This window comes from Drosophila yakuba, chromosome 2L, assembly GCF_016746365.2.
Source record: "Drosophila yakuba strain Tai18E2 chromosome 2L, Prin_Dyak_Tai18E2_2.1, whole genome shotgun sequence".
Lineage (NCBI taxonomy): Eukaryota > Metazoa > Arthropoda > Insecta > Diptera > Drosophilidae > Drosophila > Drosophila yakuba.
The window spans coordinates 29,514,145-29,536,604 of record NC_052527.2 but is presented as its reverse complement, the minus strand read 5'-3'; the positions used below and the strand labels follow the sequence as shown (position 1 = coordinate 29,536,604).

At 37.7% G+C, this 22,460-nt stretch overlaps 1 protein-coding gene across 2 annotated transcripts in view; it reads right to left on the bottom strand.

Moving 5' to 3' along the window:
* The window catches only part of LOC26536428 (unextended protein), a 44,160-nt gene that overhangs the window by 13,277 nt on the left and 8,423 nt on the right, over nt 1–22,460 (bottom strand). For both annotated transcript variants that reach the window (XM_015189737.3, XM_015189735.3), the window contains 6 exons: nt 20,994–21,327; nt 5,767–5,955; nt 5,503–5,718; nt 4,376–4,549; nt 3,666–4,311; nt 3,345–3,611 (listed from right to left, as the gene is read on the bottom strand). In XM_015189737.3, coding sequence (XP_015045223.1) covers nt 3,345–3,611; nt 3,666–4,311; nt 4,376–4,549; nt 5,503–5,718; nt 5,767–5,955; nt 20,994–21,327 — 1,826 coding nt within the window. The remainder of the gene's footprint in view (nt 1–3,344; nt 3,612–3,665; nt 4,312–4,375; nt 4,550–5,502; nt 5,719–5,766; nt 5,956–20,993; nt 21,328–22,460) is intronic.

Below are 22,460 nucleotides of genomic sequence, written 5' to 3'. Positions count from 1 at the left end.
TTTTCTTTAGTCACAATTTAACAATGTGAAAAAATTAGAAAATCTAGAGCTGCCACCTTTTTCACAGTTCTAATTCCGATGTTCGCAATTACATTTTTACTACACTTTGACCATTTAAGCAGTTAAATTAAATAGCATTTTATACAAACAATACTTTTGGCCCTGCTTTAAATGAATTAATAAATTCTTTTATATTTCATAATTATATTTACCTGCCTTTTTCGTTTCACCTGCCTACCGTTTCACGGTATGGCAACCTTCGCGAAAGCTTTTGCCGGCGTACTTATCGACCCGTTGCCAAATCGAAAATTGTTGTTGCCGATGGCAACATTTTGTTTGTCATATATGAGCTAGGGTAAGAAATAAATTTCATAAAATACCTAAAAGGTAGAATGATCTTGTGGTGATGTACAATTAACATCAATAGACCACTGAGTAAATTATTTTTTTCCCTTAGTAAATAATATCTGATTTGATATAAAAAAGACATTTACTTTTTATTTCGGCCAAACAAAAGTGTCCGTTTTACAAATCGAACAATTCTTACGAATTTGAAAACCGGAGAACCAATTTTTTGATTTTAAATCCAAATCGTAAGCATGCCTGAATGACTTCCTTAATAATAGCAACCTGGAACGCTACAAGCGTTTCGCGACACAAGCTTGCTTAGTTCTTAGCTGACAGAAACATTGATGTTATGCTACTCTCAGAGACTCATCTTACTGAAAAGAAACATTTTCAAATATCAGGATAACAATTTTACTTTACAAATCACCCGGATGGCAAGGCCATGGAGGCACTGGCATACTAATCCGATCCCGAATTAAGCACCACTTTCTTAGTAATTGGCAAGAATACTGCCTACAAAAACCTCTATAAGCCTCCAACGCTATAACGGTGACCACATTCTGGCTGCTGTCTATTGCCCACCCCGCTTCACAATATCTGAGGACAAATTCACAACACTTTTCGACTCGCTTGATGAAAGGTTTGTTGCATCTAGCGATTGGAAAGCCAAGCACATGTACCGGGGATCTCGAATAGCGACCCCAAAAGGAAAACAGCTGTACAACGCAATTATTAAACCGGAAAGCAAGCTTAATTATGTTTCTCCGGGTGCGCCTACATACTGGCCAGGAGATCCTAAGAACCTTCCAGATTTGATTGACTTTGCCATCACTATGAGGATATCCCAATCAATAATTACAGCTTACGCACTTGCAGAACTTTCATCTGATCACTGCCCTGTGCTCTTTCATCTTATGTACCAGCTGCAACACATCGAGCGGCCGTATAGGCTTACAAGCAGCAGGACTAGTGGGGAGAGGTACAAAAAATATGTTTGTTGCCATACCGACTTTTCAAGCCCCTTTGAAGTAGAGCAAGACATTGATCAGTTTGCTGGTGACCTAGAATCAACACTAGTTGCAGCAGCAAAAGCATCAACTTCACAAGGTACCCACTCATGCAGTATAAAGACAAGTCGACAAGACATGACAAGTCGGGATACTGATTTGCCTGTGCTCACCTGGTTTCCAGACTTACTAAAGCACTTCAGAAAGAAGAAGCGGACGCACAACTACGTTACCTCGAGAGTCTTACGCCCACCAGCACAAAGAACTCATTGTTGAAAGCCCATAGGAATCTACAGGCACCAACAGAAACTGGGCTCGTAGTGACATGGATAGAGCCAGAGCCTTCACTGATCATCTCAGAAAAGTATTTTAACCAAAGCCAGCCACTAGTTCATTTACACTCCACTCTTAACTCCATCTGACTTAACACCACAAGATCCCATAGAATTCCAGCCAATCGAAATAACGAATATCATTAAAGAGCAACTAAAGACTGGAAAATCGCCTGGCTTATTAACCCCAAAAATGATCACCGAGCAGTTCTACAATGCAGTTCTACAAATTTTCTGGCTCTTCAACGCAATTACCAAAATTGGATATTTCCCTCAAAAGTAGAAAAAATCAGTCATAGTTATGATCCCTAAGCCCGGGAAAGAGAAAACACAGCCATCATCATAAAGCAAGAAGCTTAAGTGCAGCTGCTACGAATCAGTACCCACCTCGAAACACACTACAAACTCCCATCGCACCAATTTGGTTTTCGGGCAATATATGGAGCTATTGAGCAGGTTAACCGCATCACAACAGAAACGCCTTTGAACATCGTAAACACTGCACAGCTTTATTCCTAGACGTTGCACAAGCATTCGATAGAATATGGTTGGATGGATGTTTTAAATAATCAAACTGCTTTCTCAAAACTTACATAAGCTTCTAAAGTCTTACTTATAGAAAAGAGTGTTCGCGGTTAGATGTAGTTCAAGCACTTCAAGCGATTGTACTATAGAAGCTGGAGTGCCCCAAGGAAGTGTATTAGGTCCAATTCTATACACCCTATACACGGCGGACATCCCAACAGATTACCAGTTAACTATATCTACATTCGCTGATGACACTGCAATACTGAGTCGATCCAGATGCCCAGTAAAAGCTACGATGCAACTAGCACGCTATTTAACATGTGTAGAGAATTGGCTTGCAAATTGGCGCATATGAGTAAACGAACTAAAACGCAAACAAGTTACGTTTACCCTTAACAAACAAAGCTGCCCACCCTTGGTTATGAACCACACGCGCATCCCACAAGCCGATGACGTAACATACTTAGGTATTCATCTGGACAAGCGGCTCACCTGGCGGAAACACATAGAGGCCAAGACGACGCACCTGAGACTAAAAGCAAAGGATCTACACTGGCTTATAAACGTTCGGTCTCCCCTAAGCCTGGAGTACAAAGTCCTTTTGTATAACTCCGTTCTTAAACCCATATGGACCTATGGCTTCGAGCTATGGGGCAATGCATCGAGAAGCAACATCGACATCATACAGCGAGCACAGTCTAGGATTCTGAGAATCATAACTGGAGCTCCATGGTATCATACAGCGAGCACAGTCTAGGATTCTGAGAATCATAACTGGAGCTCCATGGTATCTTCGGAACGAGAATATACACAAAGACCTAGAAATAAAACTTGTCATTGAGACAATAACAGAGAGAAAAGTAAAATACAAGGAAAAACTAGGCTCACTTCTAAATCCCCTTGCAAGAAAACTTCTTTGAGTATGCAGCCAAAGTCGACTGCACCGCAACGATCAACCAGCCCAGCGTTAAATTTGTTAGGCCACATAGCACAAATCATCTCATAAAATGATAATTAGCTAGCTTAGAATAAGATTTGAAAACTTATTGTTAGTCTCTTAAGTAAAAGGGAAGATTCAATAAATAAGATTTAAAAAAAAAAAAAAAAAACATTAACAATGTTTTCTTACCAATAACTACATTTGGGACCAACGCCTGTGTTCCGAAATAAGTAAAAGGCCCGCTTTCAAACATAAGCGCTTCCTTGCCAATTGTAACTTCTACACGACCTTCCAGTATAAGTACAAAAAAGTCGACAGCTTTTCCTTGTGTGAAAATATAAAGGCTTGGATCATCTTTACTCTTTCCCTTTGTTTTTATGTTGTGAAACACGTCTTGATTAAGTAACCTCCGCAAAATGAGTTCAGAAATAACATCTTTTTTAAAAGCATCGACAGCTAAAAGTTAAAACATTAAACAATAAATATATGATAAAGTTAAATATATATTACCAGTGCTAAGGTACTGGAAAGTAGCCAGTGTTAATTGAGGAGATATCCGAACAGTTTGCACTTCACGACGTTCGGCAAACGCTGAAAAGTCCGCTTTTTTGTATCTGTTTCTTCTGGTTTTTGTACGGTTGTCAACAAAAACATCGGTTTCGTCAACAATTTCAGCTTGAATCAGTTCTTCAATTACATCTTCCAGAGTAACTAACCCGACAGTTTCATAAAAAGGATCACCATCACCTTCATTATTTACGCGGTGCACAAAAGCAATGTGACCAATTGTTCCTTCTTTAAATTGATTAAACATAATATCCAAGGTATAATCTTCAAATACGAAATGAACAGGATTTTGGTAGAATTCGCAAAGCGTTTTTAAAGGAGTGTTATCATCAGTATCAACAAATGCCAAATCTTTAATATAAAGTAAAGTAACAATGTTTTTTCTATCACCATCGTATACCGGAATACGAGAATACCCAGAATTCATAATTTCTGACACTGTTTCAAAATCAAGTAGCGCATCCAATGACAGCATAAATGCATCATTTATATGCGTCATTACGTCAGCAACAGTTTTCTTACGCAATTCGAGAGCTCCGGATATTATGTTTACCTCATTTTTGTCAAGATCATTTACATCGTTTGTAACCTACATTTAAAATATTTATTAATGATTAAAATATATTTACAAATAAAACATAATTTTTACTCACACGGACAAGTTCTTTTAAACGTTCTCGGTTGTAAACATTACCAATTTCTTCGCCTAATAATTTATCAAGAATACGAGAAACTGGATAAGATAGTGGGGCTGTTATAGCCATTACGGTTTTGGTTACTAAAATGGTCTTAGCTCCAATTGCCAATCCATGTCTTGAACACACTGCCTGTAATTAAAAAAAAAAAATTTAGTGGAAAAACAGCCGAGTTCCCCGATTATCAAAATCGGCCAATTTTTGTGTTTCGCTAGACTGAATGGGACTCTTTAGAGTGGGCGTGACAGTTTTTGTTGGTTTGTGAGTGTTACAGTGGGCGTGGCAGTTTTAGGCGGTTTGTGGGCGTTAGAGTGGGCGTGGCAACAAACTTGCGTTGCGTCTATGTCCCTGGAGTCTGTAAGCTTAATCTCAACTTTCTAGCTTTTGTAGTTCCTGAGACAGACAGACGGACGGACAGACGGACATGGCCAAATCAACTCGGCTATTGATCCTGATCAAGAATATATATATACTTTATATGGTCAGAAAAGCTTCTTTCTGCCTGTTTCATACTTTTCAACAAATCTAGTATACCCTTTTACTCAACGAGTAACGAGTATAAAAGTAGTAGTAGTTGAGATTAAGCATACAGACTCCCAAGACATAGAAGCAGCGCAAGTTTGTCGATTCATGTTGCCACGCCCACTCTAACGCCCACAAACCGCCCAAAACTGCCACGCCCACACTTTTGAAATATGTTTTGAAATTTTTTCATTTTTGTATTAGTCTTGTAATTTTCTATCGATTTACCAAAAAACTTTTTGCCACGCCCACTCTAACGCCCTCAAACCGCCCAAAGCTGATACGCCCACACTTTTGAAAAATGTTTTGATATTTTTTCATTTTTATATTGGTCTTGTAAATTTCTATCGATTTGCCAAGAAACGTTCGGCCACGCCCACTATAACGCCTACAAACCGCCAAAAACTGTGTTTAAGACTCTCCTTTTCCCTTCCACTAGCTGAGTAACGGGTATCAGATAGTCGGGGAACTCGACTATAGCGTCCTCTCTTGTTTTTATGTATGTTCCGATCATTTTTATAATTTTATTTATTTTATGTGATCAGAAATTTAAGAAAACTTACCTGTGGAGTAATTTCACCGAAAAGTACGATGGCCAATGTGGAAAATATAACAGCGAAGAGTCCAGAAGTTAAACCATCCAGCAGAATGGTAAAGGTTGAGTTAACCAACACATTACCCAGGAGGATACTGCACAAAAGATAATTACCTTGATCACGAACAGGTGCAATCTTTGATGCATATTTTTTTTCTTTTTCCGTACCAGTGTTCCGCAAAATCTAAAGTTTTCAGTTATTAAAACATTATATTATATATTCCGCTTTTACCTTTAATTCTGTGCGGTCCATCGACATTAAACCCAAGTTAAGACCTGAAAACAAAGCCGAAAAGCCCAAGCATGTTACGATGATGATTATGGCCAACCAAACAGGTATCAACGGTTCTAATGTTATTATTTTCAAAAAATCGGAGTTTCCTTGATGTTCCAAAGGTGTCGTCGTTGCAGCTCTGCTGTGCTAAAAAAAAAAACACACTTTTAAGCTTTGTGCCGTGCACATTATCAAAGAGACCTTAAGGCGTAAGTGTATATTCTAGATTTGATGAATGGTATGTAACAGGACCAAGATAGCGTTTCCAACACGATACAGTATATATATTATTAATTAGTACAACCAGTCGAGTAGATCTAACCATGCCCGTCTGTCTGTCTCTACGTCTGTATGCACGTAGAGATTTCAGGAACTATGAAAGCTAAAAAGTTGAAATAAGATATGATGAATTTAGTGACGCATACGCTGCACAAGTTTGTTTCAGTACGTTGTCATTCCCACTCTAACGCCCATTAGCCGCCAACAACTGCCACAACCACACATTTGTAATTTGTTGTGTTATATTTTCATTTCTTTATTAGTCTTGTAAATTTTGATGTGCCAAAAAACTTTTTGCGATGTCCACTTTAACGCCTATAAGAAAAAATGAGGAGAGACTTTTGTCATAACATATTTTCGGGAATACAAATGTTGAGCGCAACTGTTTTCGCTAACTAATTAACGGATCCTGGGAAACAATTTTTGCTTCTTACTTTAAAATATCAAAGAATTAGAAACTAAAATATATAGGCCTTGCTGATTTTTACAATCTTACTATGTCGGCAAGGAATTGTTCACATTTTTCCTGTTTATGTATTTATTTATTTGTACGTTGTAGACAAAAGTTTTAAAATTATGCTACAACAGATATCGGTTATAGCTGCTGGCGCTTATAGCCGGACTTCAAAAATATTTACTTAATATTTTCAACAATATTTACAATTATTTACAATAAATATACAGTGATTAACAAATGGAGTATTACGGAAATTTGTTATTTGTGTTACGAAAGAATGTTTACAGAAGATGGAATATGTTTGCTTTTTTTATAAATGTAAGTAAATGCTGTAGATTTTTTGGTGTGGTTTAAGATATCTGTAAGGTTTAAATTCGAATTGCTGGATCTGTTTTTGAAGATGTCCTAGATATAGTCCTATGATTTTTAGATCTCTTCTGGTTATATCACAGGTTTTACCGTGTTTGCTATAATCAGTTATGTTTTCGTTATTTAGGGTTATCGATTGGTACCAGGGAGATGAATTTTTAATTTTTCTTTAACGAAAAGTAAAAAAATAATACATTTTGTGAAAAGTGAAAATAAAAATAAAATTTTATTGTGATCCCAGGGAGATGGAAAAAAAATCTACAGTTTAAAACGGGGGAAAAGCCATTAAATGAGTATAGAAGCCCGAATGGTGTCAAACGCAAAACCACAGATATAGAGGATAGACGCATAAGAAGGATTCGCAATCGCGGAAAATGAGAATTTATTTAAAGAAGGGTCTAGAGCATGTGGAAGAACTACGGATGATCGTCTATCTAGAAGGGTTCGCGGGATCGAGCTATGCCTCGAAGAATTTTCTGTCGGAATTTGAGGAGCGTTATATGGACGCCTATAGCGCCATTGCAAATTTTCCGGTGAGTGTGTGGACTGGCAAGACTAATATGACGCCTTCACAAGCCTCATACACAACAACAAGAATTTGATTAATGTGCAACGATTCACTTTCTTAAAGATTCGTTGCCAGTAGGGCGCGATAATGACATCCGACAAATTCAAGTCACGGAGAAAAATTACGCCGTGGTTTGGGGACTGATGATTAATCTACGTCTCGTTTTTTAGCACCACATGAACGCTAACTATGCGCCGCACAAGCTGCAAAAGGAAAATACAAAATTAATACAGTCTATGTTTGCCTGACTGCATTCCGACGCGTTCAAGCTTCAGACGCGCAGCACTGGTTGCCGCATTACGTAGCATAGCAGTTGCGTAAGGAGACCCATAACGTTTGGGTGCACCATCAAGGGAGCGGTCCCACCGTTCCTAAGAGCGCTCAAGACGACCGGATAGAGCATGTTACCACATCGATGGCGTCCATTTCCTGCGTCGTTGCGCAACCCTTCTTGCTTTGGAGAAAGGAGATAGTGAGCAGGAAAAAATTATGCATCAATTGCTTGAGCAAATCGCATGCAGCAAGAGCTGCATTTCCCAGTATTGACTCATAACCAATCCTCGAGCCGTGCACAGCCGCATTCGAGAAGGTCTTCAGCGCCGCCGCTTTGTGCACCCGCAGCCATGGAAAACCTATCTCAGCAAGGAACGGAGGACCAGAACGCATCTTGCAGATGCTATTGGGCAACTTCGTCGAATGTCCCTTCGAGGAATGTGCTTCTCGCCCCTGCTCGTATCGTCGTACGAAATCCTGTCAACGGCCTACACGCAGTCAATGCTCTAATCAATCAAGGATCTGAGGCAACCATAGTATCGGAACACATCGTTCAGTCCCTGCACCTGAAGCGGTCTGCCACCCGAGCAGGGTTGGGTCCCGGGGTGGATCCTTGGGGCGGCCGTCGTTGCAAGTACTAAGTAAATTTCGAAATCTGTAGTATTATTAACACAAATTTCTTTTTAGGGGTTGATTTAGCATATGTTCTTAATTCGGTTTCTTTTTGCCTGCCAGGTCTTAGCTCTACGCCACAGTATTGGGATATTCGAGGGCTCTCATAGGCAGAAACCCACTAGGCACGATCGATAGGCACGGCCATTTAGGAGTGGACATGCTGGCGCATGTTGCCCGACACCAGGATCGGATTGCCCGACGAGCCCATACTTCGTTTCTGTGAGGCCGAGTCGGTTTAAACCGCCCTACAGCAACAGACGAGGACCTCTGGTAAAAGCAGTTTAATAAGGAATACATCCACGAATAGGCGTGTAGCATCTTGTGTACTTTCACATGACACTGTCTTTGAGAAGGATCCTCAGTCGACTAAACAGCGAATCGTCTTCGATGCCTTATCATTGTCCAGCAACGAAGCGAATATTGTCCGCTCGATTGCAAGAGATCATCAGTGCAGTCGAACACTGACAACTTTCTTAGGATCCACAATATAAGTATTCAGCGGTGTATTTATTATTCACCTGGACACAAAACTTCAACTTAGCTTTACGAGTTTCGTAGGACTCGAGCATGAGGGCGGAACGTGCTACACCTCGCTGTTGGCTGCAAAATGAAAGGTTACTCCTACGAAACCTCTCATACCTAGAACGAAGCTGAGTGGTGCAGTACTGGCCATCAAGTTGGTGAATTGACTAACCACGGAAAAGTAGCTAGAAAACCTTCCCATCCAGACTATTGGACGGATGATACAATATTTCTGCATTGGCTGCACGGGGACGTCAATAAATGGAAGACTTTCGTCGCTAAAAGGGTCACCTTTATTTTAGATCACTCTTCACCGTCTCAATGGAGACATATTGGTACTAGCAAAAAACCAGCAGACTGTGCGACAAGAGCTAAACATTGTGCTGAAGAACTTCGATCCCGGAGTGGCGTACACGCAGTCAAGGTGACTGGCCTTTGTCGGAGATCAGATAAGTCGACATGAATGATGCTTCACTAGAGGCAAAGGCCGAAAAGGCACGCGTTCACCACACAGTCTCAATGCCATCGCTTCTGGAGCGATTTTCTAGTTTCTGCCAGGTGGTACGAGTCATAGCATATATAATTCGGTTCAAAACCAATGCTATCGGGAAAGAAGAGAGGTGCTCTAAGCATTATACTGATAGTATTATGTTACTCGCACGTTTAAACCTTTACTTTGCACTTCGACTAGCTGAGTAACGGGTATCAAATAGTCGGGGAATTCGACTATAGCGTTCTCTCTTGATTTTATTGTTTTTTTACAAAAAAAGGATACAGAATCGAATGTTGAGGAAATGTTTTAATAAGATTTAATTGAGTTAAAAAAGTTAGAATTGTTTGCATTAAGAGCTGCAGAGTATCAAGATTAGAGATAATTGGATAAAGTTATAGTCAGAACATTATACTCTGTAGGGGTTATCAAACTCATCGTTAGATCAAGATTAGAGGTAAGTAGTTTCTAGTTAATCTGCTTGGAACAGAGAAGTTTACCCAACTAACCAAGTCGGTTCTATCAACTTCACCGCGAATAAGCTTACAATAAAAGACTGTTCCAAGTATTGTTCTACGGTTAGCTGGGAAAGGTAAATTAATTAACATTAGTCTACGGAAGTAAGGAAGAAATATAAGGTTTGCATCCCAGTTTAGGCGCCGTAGAGCAAACAGTTTTTTTTGAACCGATTCAATGCGGTCCGAGTAAACTACGTATTGTGGACTCAAAACTAGTGATCCATACTCAAGAATCTGACAGTCAAGCCAAATGAATAGGGATGATCAAATTTTTTTGACCACCTTTTTATAAAACCAGGCACACCCCTGGCCTTATTGATAATGGACGAAATATGGTCTACAAATTTTAGTTACGGGTCTATAAAACCACCAAGATTATTAACCCGTGTTATTCTGTCCAAAGAGCACCCACTTAGAGTAGGTTATCACGGCATCATATTAAATATACGTATATTACTTATATAAATGTTTACTTATATAGTTATAGGGCTACAAAGACTGGGGTAAATTAAAAATAAGGTAAACGTAAAAAAAAAAGGTTTAACTTAATTTTTTACTTCTAATTCCTGATTTTCCCAAGAAATAAAGGCACTTCACAAGAGGCCACAATATACAAAACTTAAGACACGAATCATAAATTTTGACCATTTGACAATTTTGAAAATTTATCTGCACGTAAATTCTTCACTTTGTGGATCTGCGTCTTGAAGTTTTTTTAATTTAAGAACTGCTAAAAATACTTAAATCTGTGCAATAATGGAATTGGAAAGGAAGGTTTTTATTATATTTTATTACATATAATCAATAACAGTACAATTTTGCAGAAATCCCAAAAGTTCTGTCACCACTCATTTCAAAGGACCCGTTGGAAATGGATCACGGCTGTGTTTTTTTTTTAAGTTTTAGGACCATCTCCCGAAGCCTTTGTAACTTTGTCAGCATAGTTAAGCGTGAAAGGTATATCTTCAAATATATAAAGCACCAATCGAATTGGATAAAACAGAGTTGACACATTAAGTTTCCAGTTTAATGTACGTCTTTGCATTGAATATTTTTTAATTTTAAGTAATCATAATTAGTGAAATAAGTTATTTGGTTTATTGCAAGCTTTGTCTTATTTCCAGCATTATATTCTTCCCGAAACGTTTATGATTTTAATCGGCTTAGATATGATTTTAAATAATAATAGAATTTTTCTACTGTTAATCATATTCAAAGATGAAATGGTTTTCGTCTAGCATCTAATGTCTATGGGCTAGCGTTTGCAATTAGAAGGGCTTAACATTTAATTTTAAGCAAAAGACAGCATCGGTACCGTGAGAGATTAAGCCTTCGCCGTCGCCACAAACCGCTGCTTCAACGGTATTCTCAATATAATCTGCCCCCTCCGAAGCTATGTTTGTCCGTCGCGTATCTTACGATATCTCTTAAAACACGCGATCGTTCTACAAAACGATTACCGCTGGTGAGCTACTAGAACTTAGTTACCAATACGAAATCAATAATATGATGATTTCTTCAGTTTATCAGCACTTTTACCTTACAATGATTTACGGTTAAGACATTGTTTCCACTCATTGTGTTTCTTAAAACATATATGAATATAAGATATTCGAATATGCTGGTACGAACCGCTGGTCCGGTGTCCAGACCATTTCTATAGCATCTGCATGCTTAATCTCAACTCTCTAGCTTCTATAGTTTCTGAGATCTCGACGTTCATACTGACAGACGGACTTGGCCAGATCGACTGGCTATAAGAGGAACGACCCACAGCCTCCGGCAAGTGATCAACAGGACCCGACAGCTGATCAACTGTCGATTGCTGCCAGTGCCCAAATGTTGCTAGGAGCGGCAGTTAAAAACGATTAGGAGCAACCCGATAAATCCGCTGTGGAGGAACTTTTGTTTGCGATTGCTAGAGATTCCGATGTGGCTGTTTTGGTTTCACAACCAGGAATCTCTGGTCCTGTCCTAATTTGTGTATCACCAATAGGGAATATTTTAAGTCCAGGTTTTATACAAAATGAAAAAATACTGGTTATCAATCTATATTTTTATACCCGTTACTCGTAGAGTAAAAGAGTATACTAGATTCGTTGAAAAGTATGTAACAGGCAGAAGGAAGCGTTTCCGACCATATAAAGTATATATATTCTTGATCAGGATCAATAGTCGAGTCGATCTGGCCATGTCCGTCTGTCCGTCCGTCTGTCCGTCTGTCTGTCCGTATGAACGTCGAGATCTCAGGAACTACAAAAGCTAGAAAGTTGAGATTAAGCATACAGACTCCCAAGACATAGAAGCAGCGCAAGTTTGTCGATTCATGATGCCACGCCCACTCTAACGCCCACAAACCGCCCAAAACTGCCACGCCCACACGTTCGAAAAATGTTTTAATATTTTTTCATATTTGTATTGTTCTAAGTTTCTATCGATTTGCCAAAAAATGCCCAAAGCTGCCACACCCACACTTTTGCAAAATGTTTTGATATTTTTATACCCGTTACTCGTAGAGTAAAAGGGTATACTAGATTCGTTGAAAAGTATGTAACAGGCAGAAGGAAGCGTTTCCGACCATATAAAGTATATATATTCTTGATCAGGATCAATAGCCGAGTCGATTTGGCCATGTCCGTCTGTCCGTCCGTCTGTCCGTCTGTCCGTCTGTCCGTCTGTCCGTCCGTCTGTCTGTCCGTATGAACGTCGAGATCTCAGGAACTACAAAAGCTAGAAAGTTGAGATTAAGTAAACAGACTCCAGGGACATAGACGCAGCGCAAGTTTGTCGAATCATGCTGCCACGCCCACTCTAACGCCCACAAACCGCCCAAAACTGTCACGCCCACACTTTTGAAAAATGTTTTAATATTTCTTCATTTTTGTATTGGTCTTGAAAATTTCTATCGATTTGCAAAAAAACTTTTTGCCACGCCCACTCTAACGCCCACAAACCGCCCAAAGCTGCCACGCCCACACTTTTGAAAAATGTTTTGATATTTTTTCATTTTTGTATTAGTCTTGTAAATTTCTATCTATTTGCCAAAAAACTTTTGGCCACGCCCACTCTAACGCCCACAAACCGCCAAAAACTGTCCTTCGCACTTACACTAGCTGAGTAACGGGTATCAGATAGTCGGGGAACTCGACTATAGCGTTCTCTCTTGTTTCATTTTTGTATTAGTCTTGTAAATTTCTATCGATTTGCAAAAAACTTTTTGCCACGCCCACCCTAACCCCCACAAATTGTTAAAAACTCTCAGTGCTTAAGATTCTACTTCGCACTCCCACCAGCTAAGTAACGGGTATCAGATAGTCGGGGAACTCGACTATAGCGTTCTCTCTTGTTTTGAAATATTTAAATGCTCGGCAAAATTTTACCTTGCTCAATGCTCAGTGTTAAAAAACTATTTAAACTGTCGTTGGATTCGGTTCGCACAGGATCATTAATGCAAATTCAATGCAAGCTATTACATAGGAATCCTTAAATTGCCGGCTATCCCTTTTTTTTTTGAAAATGTTATAACTCCTCATTTGCAGCACCTTTGTAGGTAAATAATTTCACAATGTCAGCACGCTTTTATAAAACGCAGATTAACAACCATTAACCTTTTTGAGCTAACCTTATTCGTAATACAGGGTTTCTAAAAAACATTTTTACAGCAGCACAGTAGCTGCGTGTCCATCTAACCTCGCGCTCTCTCTCCTTTGTCCTCTCGCGCCTGCACCTTTGCGTTCTGCTGTTCGCACTGAAATGAAGTCAACAGGCTGCAATTTATAATAGAGTGGAACGTTTAGCGGACTACTTATTAACCTCTGCAATAACTTCGTTTGATGAGTCCGTTCTTCATATGAGGTTGGAGCTGATCGATGAGCATCACCAAACATTCAGAAAAAATTCTCGTTATGCTCGAAAAACTTGATATTAATGAAATTAACCCCACATTTCGGGGGGAGATTTCAAAGCGCACCCCGCATAAACTTTACTGATCTTAGAAAAGCTACAGCATCTACGAGGGACACTCCAACCATTCATTCACTGGAAATATCGGATGGCAACAAATTTGCTAATCGAACAGAACAGAACAGATTAGCTAATCGTCGTTTGTTATTTCAGGCACAGATTACTGAAATTCCTAGGCTAAGGGCAGTGCAAAGTGGTTTCGTTTTAATGCTTTGTGAAATGTCGAATAAATTTAACGTTCATACTCGCGCTTTAATGGAATGTGCTCCACGGAACAAATCGCTGGATGCATCATCGTCCATGTACTCCTTCGAAAGCTAGAACTTCGTTGCTTGCCGTGCTCTGTTCGACTGTGTATCTGAACTGCACCTTATAACATTCCTGATTCGCAAATCAAATTTATCTTAAAAAGGCAAAATCGGCAGCTTGTGTTATTGGCTTGTGTTCTTGTCCAGAATAAAAGATACAGCACTAAAAAAAAAGACAGTCCCGGAAAATAGAGATTTCGTGTCAAAAGGGAGACTATCGATTTCATGTCGAAATCTATTGGGCCTAGAGAGGACAGCTTCTTTCAGATCCAGAACGGAATTCTGGGATTTAAAAAGGTTAAAGTTCTTAGGACTAGAAGATATCCTTGACTCAGAAGTGATGAGAAAATCGTGAACTGCGATGGCAAGGCGAAGGCACATAATGAAGGAAGACCCGTATTTTTATACAGCAGCTGAGAAGTTCCAGGATGGGCAGCAAGAAATCCAAAGCCTCCGACAACACCGCCGACTACGTAACTTAAGTATCAGATAGCGGTTAGAGCGCTTTGCGGGTAAACATACATACTGCAATACACCTTTGTACATATTAATTGACAATATTCACTTTGTGTTATTGTTATATCCGTTATTCGTAGAGTAAAGGGGTATACAAGATTCGTTGAAAAGTATGTAACAGGCAGAAGGAAGCGTTTCCGACCATATAAAGTATATATATTCTTAATCAGGATCAATAGACGAGTCGATCTGGCCATGTCCGTCTGTCCGTCCGTCTGTCCGTATGAACGTCGAGATCTCAGGAACTATAAAAGTTTGTCGATTTGCCAAAAAACTTTTAGCCACGCCCACTCCACTCCTTTGCACTTCCACTAGCTGAGTAACGGGTATCAGATAGTCGGGGACTCGACTATAGCGTTTCCTCTTGTTTTTAGGCGTAACCGTTTTTGTTTATAATTTGTTGAATCACGTGTATAAGTTAACACAATCAGTTCTCACGGAGTGAAACTGCCGAATCGCAGGCCATATCCGGTGGTCTGCATGCGCAATAAAGAAACTGCTGATCGCGCACTTCAAGTGCCTGGAGCTGCAGCGGGATCGGACCATTAAGTTAGTTATAAATTGTACTCCGAGGCTTTCGCCTTTATAAAATACTTGGAATATTATGACCCTCGCCCTAACGGTAGAGTGGCGAATAAATATTATTAAACTAAACCAAACGACTTATAACTTATATAAGTCATGTTTAGTTTCAACTTAATATATAGAAATGCACACGATCCAGAGTTTCGAAATCCCATCGCACAGGATTCATTTTGAGTATGTTAAACGAAACTCAGTATGCTAAATTTTATAGTATCTGTCCCCATATATCCTCGAGCCATCTTCATTCTTCTATATGCACAACTTATCTTTGTAAGAGCATTCACAAAAGTTTATTGGGCATTTTCAGCCTCTTCTATACCATGCAATTTTACTGATGAAAATTGGATAAGTCATATTTATATATAAATAAAGTTATCTTTAGCCACCTATCTTTATCATTTTCCCAAGAGCTCCAAAAGATTCTTAATAAAGTTCTCGGTCGACACTTCAGATAGACGTTCGTAGCGGTATCACATAAGACTCATAACTGCAGAAGTGGGTCGAAACCACACATTTATGGGAAAGGCAAGATAGGATTATTAGCAAGATGTCGTACGCATTTCATTTGCAAAGTTATTTCATCCGTTTACGCATCGATCACAAAGAGCTAGTTAAGTACGCCCTCTTAGTAAAATTGTAAGACATTCACACGTAGAAAAGCTATAATCTTGAAACAAAGGGATGGGTGCAATTCGCTCGTAGAATCAGACTGATACAATCAAGGAAAGTACATTGTGACTTGGTGACCACTTGATTAAGTGTTCCAAGATTGGAGGCAAGGAGTCCCAAGCCTTCGACAACACCATTACCGTGATTAACGTGATCCTTAAAATAATTTAGATGTACAAGAGAACCGTGCAGCGGCGACTGGATAACCACCATGCGTTATGAAAGGTCGTGTCTACCATCTTATGCTAAAAACTAACAGTAATCAAATACGTGTTTAAAAAATAACATGTGCAATTGAAGAAGCATACAGAAACACCGCAATTGGAGTATGCCGCAGATGCATATACAAAGCAGAGTGATTTCATTCCCGGAAATGGAAAATACCGACGAGTTTGTAAAAAGGACGAAGCAGCAGTTGCAGATACAAAGGATTTTTGACGATTACAAAATATGAAGATAAAAATGTAACAGCCGAAATTGCCATAGCTAAAAAAGACAGATAAAAGATTTTTGAAAAAAAAAAATAGTTTCCATTGTGTTTTAAATACAGAGGTATTATATATACATATATTGTTTAATGTCTATTTAATAGATATAACAGATTATTTTTCGGTAAAATTAGATAAGCTAATGATATTATTTGTAGTTATTTAATGATGCTATTTTGTTTCTATTTTTATTAGTATGTTTTTAACTGTTCGTGAATAAAATAGATCTTAGAAATTGCACGAAAGTTTTAAGCTTCAAAACTTTCCAACTTCTTCCCAAAAGGCACCTTTACAGCGTTGCAAACTTCTGACTGAAATCAACACACCCTATGTACGGTCATAATAATTTTCGGGTCCAAGATGGTTCTCGGATAATTGTTTTAGATTGGCCATACTCTGAACGTAGATGTAGTTCTACTAACCGCTCCTATAAGAGATCACCGAGGAAACGAGGCAAGGGCTATTTGTCTCTTCTTTTCGAAGGCTCTTTGGCTAGGTTGTTACGGGTTCATTCCGAAGAAAATGTTTGTTTGTGGTTGCTTAAACTAACGTCATCGGTCTCGCAGTAAGTAATAACAGTCATTTGTCGTGTAAGAAGTCATCTGAGTCAAATTACCAAATTTGCAGCGAAGTCATCCTTGAGTTTATTTATCCGTCCCTCCGGTGCTCGCAAAGTGTTATTAATGAGCTCATTAAGATCATTAAAGCGAGAGTTCATAATCTCAAGCAGCTGCTTGTTACGAACGTCCTCTTTATAAAATAATAAGGTACATCTCAAATTATTACTCTTAGGAGGGTCCAATAAGCAATTCCAACCAGTCATGGGTGTAAATGGTTTATATAAATGTTGTAGCCAAAATACTACCAAGCGTTTAAATTATTTACAATAAGTGCAAAATTACTGTACCACTGGGTACATTGTATTTCTTAATTCCAAGGTTATATAAACATGCAATGGACAGTCCTAGTGCTAAGTCGGCATATCTGGCATGTTACTATGAGAGCATAATAATCTCTCTAGCGTATTGTCAAAATAGACCATAATACATAATAATTTTAGAAATTTTAACTTATTTAAACTGCTATAAAATTAATTCTTTATATTTTCCAGTGGCATACATTAAATGTTAATAGTACATTTAAATGACGTTTTTACAAAATCTTGAAGCTGGTGGCCAGACAGAAGTGTTGCGATAGGCGCTACGAGCCTTTTATTTTATTTTATTCGGGAATGGACAATCTGACAACTGTAAGCTCTATTGTTAAGCTAAACAGTTTTGAGGGTATACGTACTTAGACCGTTTTGACATTTTTGGGGATGAAGCTTTATCAAAAACCAATGTTTAAGGATGGTTTGAAGACTATAACAGAGGTTGAAGGCGAATTTCTTGAAGGAATTCCAAAATCCGTTGTTGTTCCAAAAACCATTGATGCTGTGACCTTAGGCATTAGTTAGACCAGCATACATTTAATAATACATGAACATATGACCGTCAAAAAATGTAATCGCGTTGGAACTCACACAGTTTGTCAATCACTTAAAAGAAGGCTCGTGCCGATTGGAAGAAAGAAATGCTTAAAAAAAATATAATCGAGCTTCCACAAATCTCCTCAAACTGTGCATTATTAAGCAACAATGTTTAATTGTTAAGTTCGACTTATTTCCGTTCTTGAAAAATAAAAAGAGAGGTCAATGTTATTTGATTTTGATATCAATCAGTGGCAAAAGTGCTTCGACACTTGGTTGAAACGAGTGCTGAAGTGTAAAGATCTTAATGGGGAATATTTTAAGGCATTTTTGTTTACAAAAAGGGTGTACCGAGTACTAATAATTAAGCTTCGTTTCTGTTCTGAATTGAATGGCAGTGATTGTTATTTGTGTAAAATACAATAATAGCTCTTTTCACGAATCGACAGCTTTTCTCATTTAGAAATTAAAATTTGGTTTCCATTACGTTGCCCTTGGCAAATAACATAACATACCTATGGTTCCCGAAAAGGCGAGTAAGTTTCTACCCCGTCGTTGGTTATTGTTTTTGCAAAAATTGTTGAATGCTTAAGACAATTGATTTGTAAAACAACTATTAATAAAACAACTATTTCGATTTTTGGTAATTTAGAATTCTTGTGAAATTACGAGCTATTGTAAAATTGCATTGAGTTTAGTTCCACGCGTGTTAACCTATACTTATAGACCTGTGTATATGTGCACGCTAGCATGGACAAGGGAAAACGAAATATAAAGCCATTCAATGGCGAGAAGTATGCGATTTGGGAATTCAGAATAAGGGCTTTATTGACCGAACTGGATGTGCTTAAGGTCATCGATCAAGACATACCTGATAAATTACCTGAGCGTTGTGCAAAAATTTATTTCTAAACTTTGCGACGAGGGATATAACGGCGCGTCAAATTCTTGGAAATTCGAACGCGATATATAAAAGAAAAAAAATATCAATTGGCCGCAGGTGCCAAAATAGAAGAGATTGATAAAGTGTCCCAATGTTTATTACATTGCCTTCGGCTTACGATGGCGTCACCACAGCCATTATCAGACGAATATTTAACATTGGGATTTGTTAAGAATAGATGCTAGATCAGGAAACTAAAATTAAAAATGATCGTAAAAACATCAGCAGGAAATTTTTTAAATACGATTGTGCAAAATAAAAACTACAGCTTTGAAAACAACTCATTTAAAATTCGCGTAACTAAACAAAAGAAAACATTGAAGGTGAATTCTAAGAATAGGGTTAGATCTCACTACAAACAGGGACACATTAAAAAGGATTGTTACCACTATAAAAGAATACTAACTGAAAGAAATAAAGATAATACAAACTACAAAAAACAAGCTAAAACCGCAACATCACAAGGCATTGCATTCATGGTAAACGAAGGGAATGAAAACCGCGCGGTAGATAAATGAGGTGCAAGGGATCTTCTCAAAATGATGAGTCGCTGTGCGTTAATTTTGTGGAATTGGTGCCGCCGCTGAAGATCGCTGTGGCCAAGCAAGGCGAATATATTTACTCAATTAAGCGCGGCATTGTGCTGGAAACTTGATGTCCGTGAAGCGCCTACAAGAGGCAGGAATGTCAATCAAATTTGACAAGACTCGGTTAACCATTTTCAAGAATGGATTGATCGTGGCCAAGAATTCAGGTATGTTTAACAACATTCCTATTGTGCAGTATCAATCATATATTATGCAAATATGCGAAAAATAAACATTATTTTCGATTATGGCATGAGAGGCTTGGAAATATAAGCGATAAAAAGTTATTAGAAATACAAATAAATAATGAAATTATTTGATTAAAAAAATTTGTGAATCATGTTTAAATGAAGAGCAAGCAAGGCTACCGTTACCGACTCCTATTTGTTGCGCACTCAGATGTTTGTGGACCAATTTGTCCAGTTACTTTAAGTGACAAAAATTACTTCTTGTTGATCAGTTTACCCACTATTGTGTAACTAACTTAATAAAACACAAAGCTGACTTATTTTATGTATATGTTTAAAGACTTTTTTGCAAAATGTGAAGCTCATTATACCCGTTACTCGAAGACTAAAAGGGTATTCGTTGAAAAGTATGTAAAAGGCAGAAGGAAGCGTATGTATAATCTTGATATATATATTCTACAGTTTTGGGCGGTTTGTGGGCGTTAGAGTGGGCGTGGCAACATGAATCGACAAACTTGCGCTGCTTCTATGTCTATGGAGTCTGTATGCTTAATCTCAACTTTCTAGCTTTTGTAGTTCCTGAGACGGACAGACGGACATGACCAGATCGACTCGGCTAAATGACTCCTAAATGAAAGAAATTAAACAACCTGACTGAGAGTATGGAAAATTAAACAGCTGGATACTTGGATGAAACACGATCTGTAAAGAATCTGATTTAAACTGATGATATTGAAATAACGAGTGGAAGAAGTGAGATATAAAAAAAAGACATCATATAATAAGGATTAAAATAGTTAAAATAAATTTGTTTTAAAAGCTCACATTATCTTTAACGATGTTCCAAATTCATTCCATGAAATTCAGTATAAAATGGACAAAAATGAGTTAATTGGTCATGAATTGAATAATACCTGTACAATCACAGAAAGTCCTAAAAATAAAAACATAGTAGATAGCAAAGGGGGGTTTTCCGCTAAATATAACGAACTGGGAAGTCCTACTAGAGTTAGATTTGTTGCATGATGATTTACTTAGGAATAATATAGAAAGTCGACTATGAGAGACTTTTGGTTCTGTAGCTAGAATATCCAGTTTTCGATTTATATTATCATTGCCAATATAACTTAAAAAACCATCAAATAGAGTTTTCTTAAATGGCACATTGAAACAGGAAATATACATAGCAAGGGTGACAATGTGTATACATTAAATAAGGCAATTTACGGACACAAACAAACGAACTGATTTTATTTGTTTGCTTATTGGTCTTATTTGGTTTTACACCACCTTATAGAAAGTTAAACTTAAAAACTTACATTTGTTGTTTTCTCAGCTGCTTTGGCACAAATAAAAAATTCATTTATAAATGATGGAAATTTTACTGAGTATAGTGCTGAAAATCCATCGCTGGATACTTCTATCGGTGTGTACAGATCAGTAGCTGGCTTTAGACATGGACCGCCATAATCGTTTTTTTCAGTTGTAAACGTTATAGCTGTATTTTCTTTTAATCCGCTACCAAATACTCGAAAATGCTGTTCCTTGTATACTAACACTGTTGGTATTCCGTTTTTAGTTTCTACTGTTTCGTCTTCCAAACGAATTCCAACAATACGAAAAGAATTCGCAATGGTTCGTTGCGTCCGTGAACTGAAAAAAATGTATATGTTGAGTTGTTACTAGTATTGCTAAAATTATATAATGTCAAACGAATAACTTTATAAATAGCAGAAACAAATGAATATGGCCAGGATTAAGCCATTAAAACTCGAAATATATTATATTTATGTGTAATTTATGGAAACATAGTATTGATGGTTTTTTTTATTTTTTTTTAAATTGAACGTTTTTAAATGCAAACGGGGTTGATACTATTGTTTTTCAAAGGGCATTTTGCTTAAAGAAATCCATATAGCTGGCGTTAACATTTTTTAATTTTTGTCAGATTTGTGTTGTTATTGTCTTAATTATTAGTCTATAGTAATATTTTATATTTTTAATAAATCATGATGATCAGGCGTACCTGGTCGAGATGTATCTTTTTCACTTATTTCACAGTTATATTCGGTATCAGGGTTTTTACTTTAATTACCCTGTCTATTTGTTGTGCATATTACTTATTATAAGTACTTCTGGTTAAAACCTTGTATTGGTAATATTAACTAGTTAGCTAGTATATGTCTCTGGAATCTGCAAGCTTAGTTAATCTCAACATTTTTATAGTTACACATTTTTCAACGAAGCAAGTATACCATTTTACTCTACAGGTAAAGAATATAACTATTGAACAGATTTTCCTCATCTATAACTAATTTTAAGGAGCATAAAAATGGTTTAATATAGACTAAATATTTTAAAAACAATTGTCGAATCATGCTGCCATGCCCACTCTAACGCCCACAAACCGCCCAAAACTGCCATGCCCACACTTTTGAAAAATGTTTTGATATTTTTTCATTTTTGTATTAGTCTTAAATTTCTATCGATTTGCCAAAAAACTTTTTGCCACGCCCACTCTAACGCCCACAAACCGCCAAAAACTGTCAGAGTTGAAGACTCTCCTTCGCACTTTCACTAGATGAGTAACGGGTATCAGATAGTCGGGGAACTCGACTATAGCGTTCTCTCTTGTTTATTTTTTATAACGGTTTACAATAATATTTCTTTGATTACTTGTTTGTAATAAAAAATAAATTATTTTAAACAAATAAATTACTAAATAATTGCATTTAATTAATGCAGCCGGCAGCATTAAACAAGACCAATTGTAAAAGTTAAGAGCG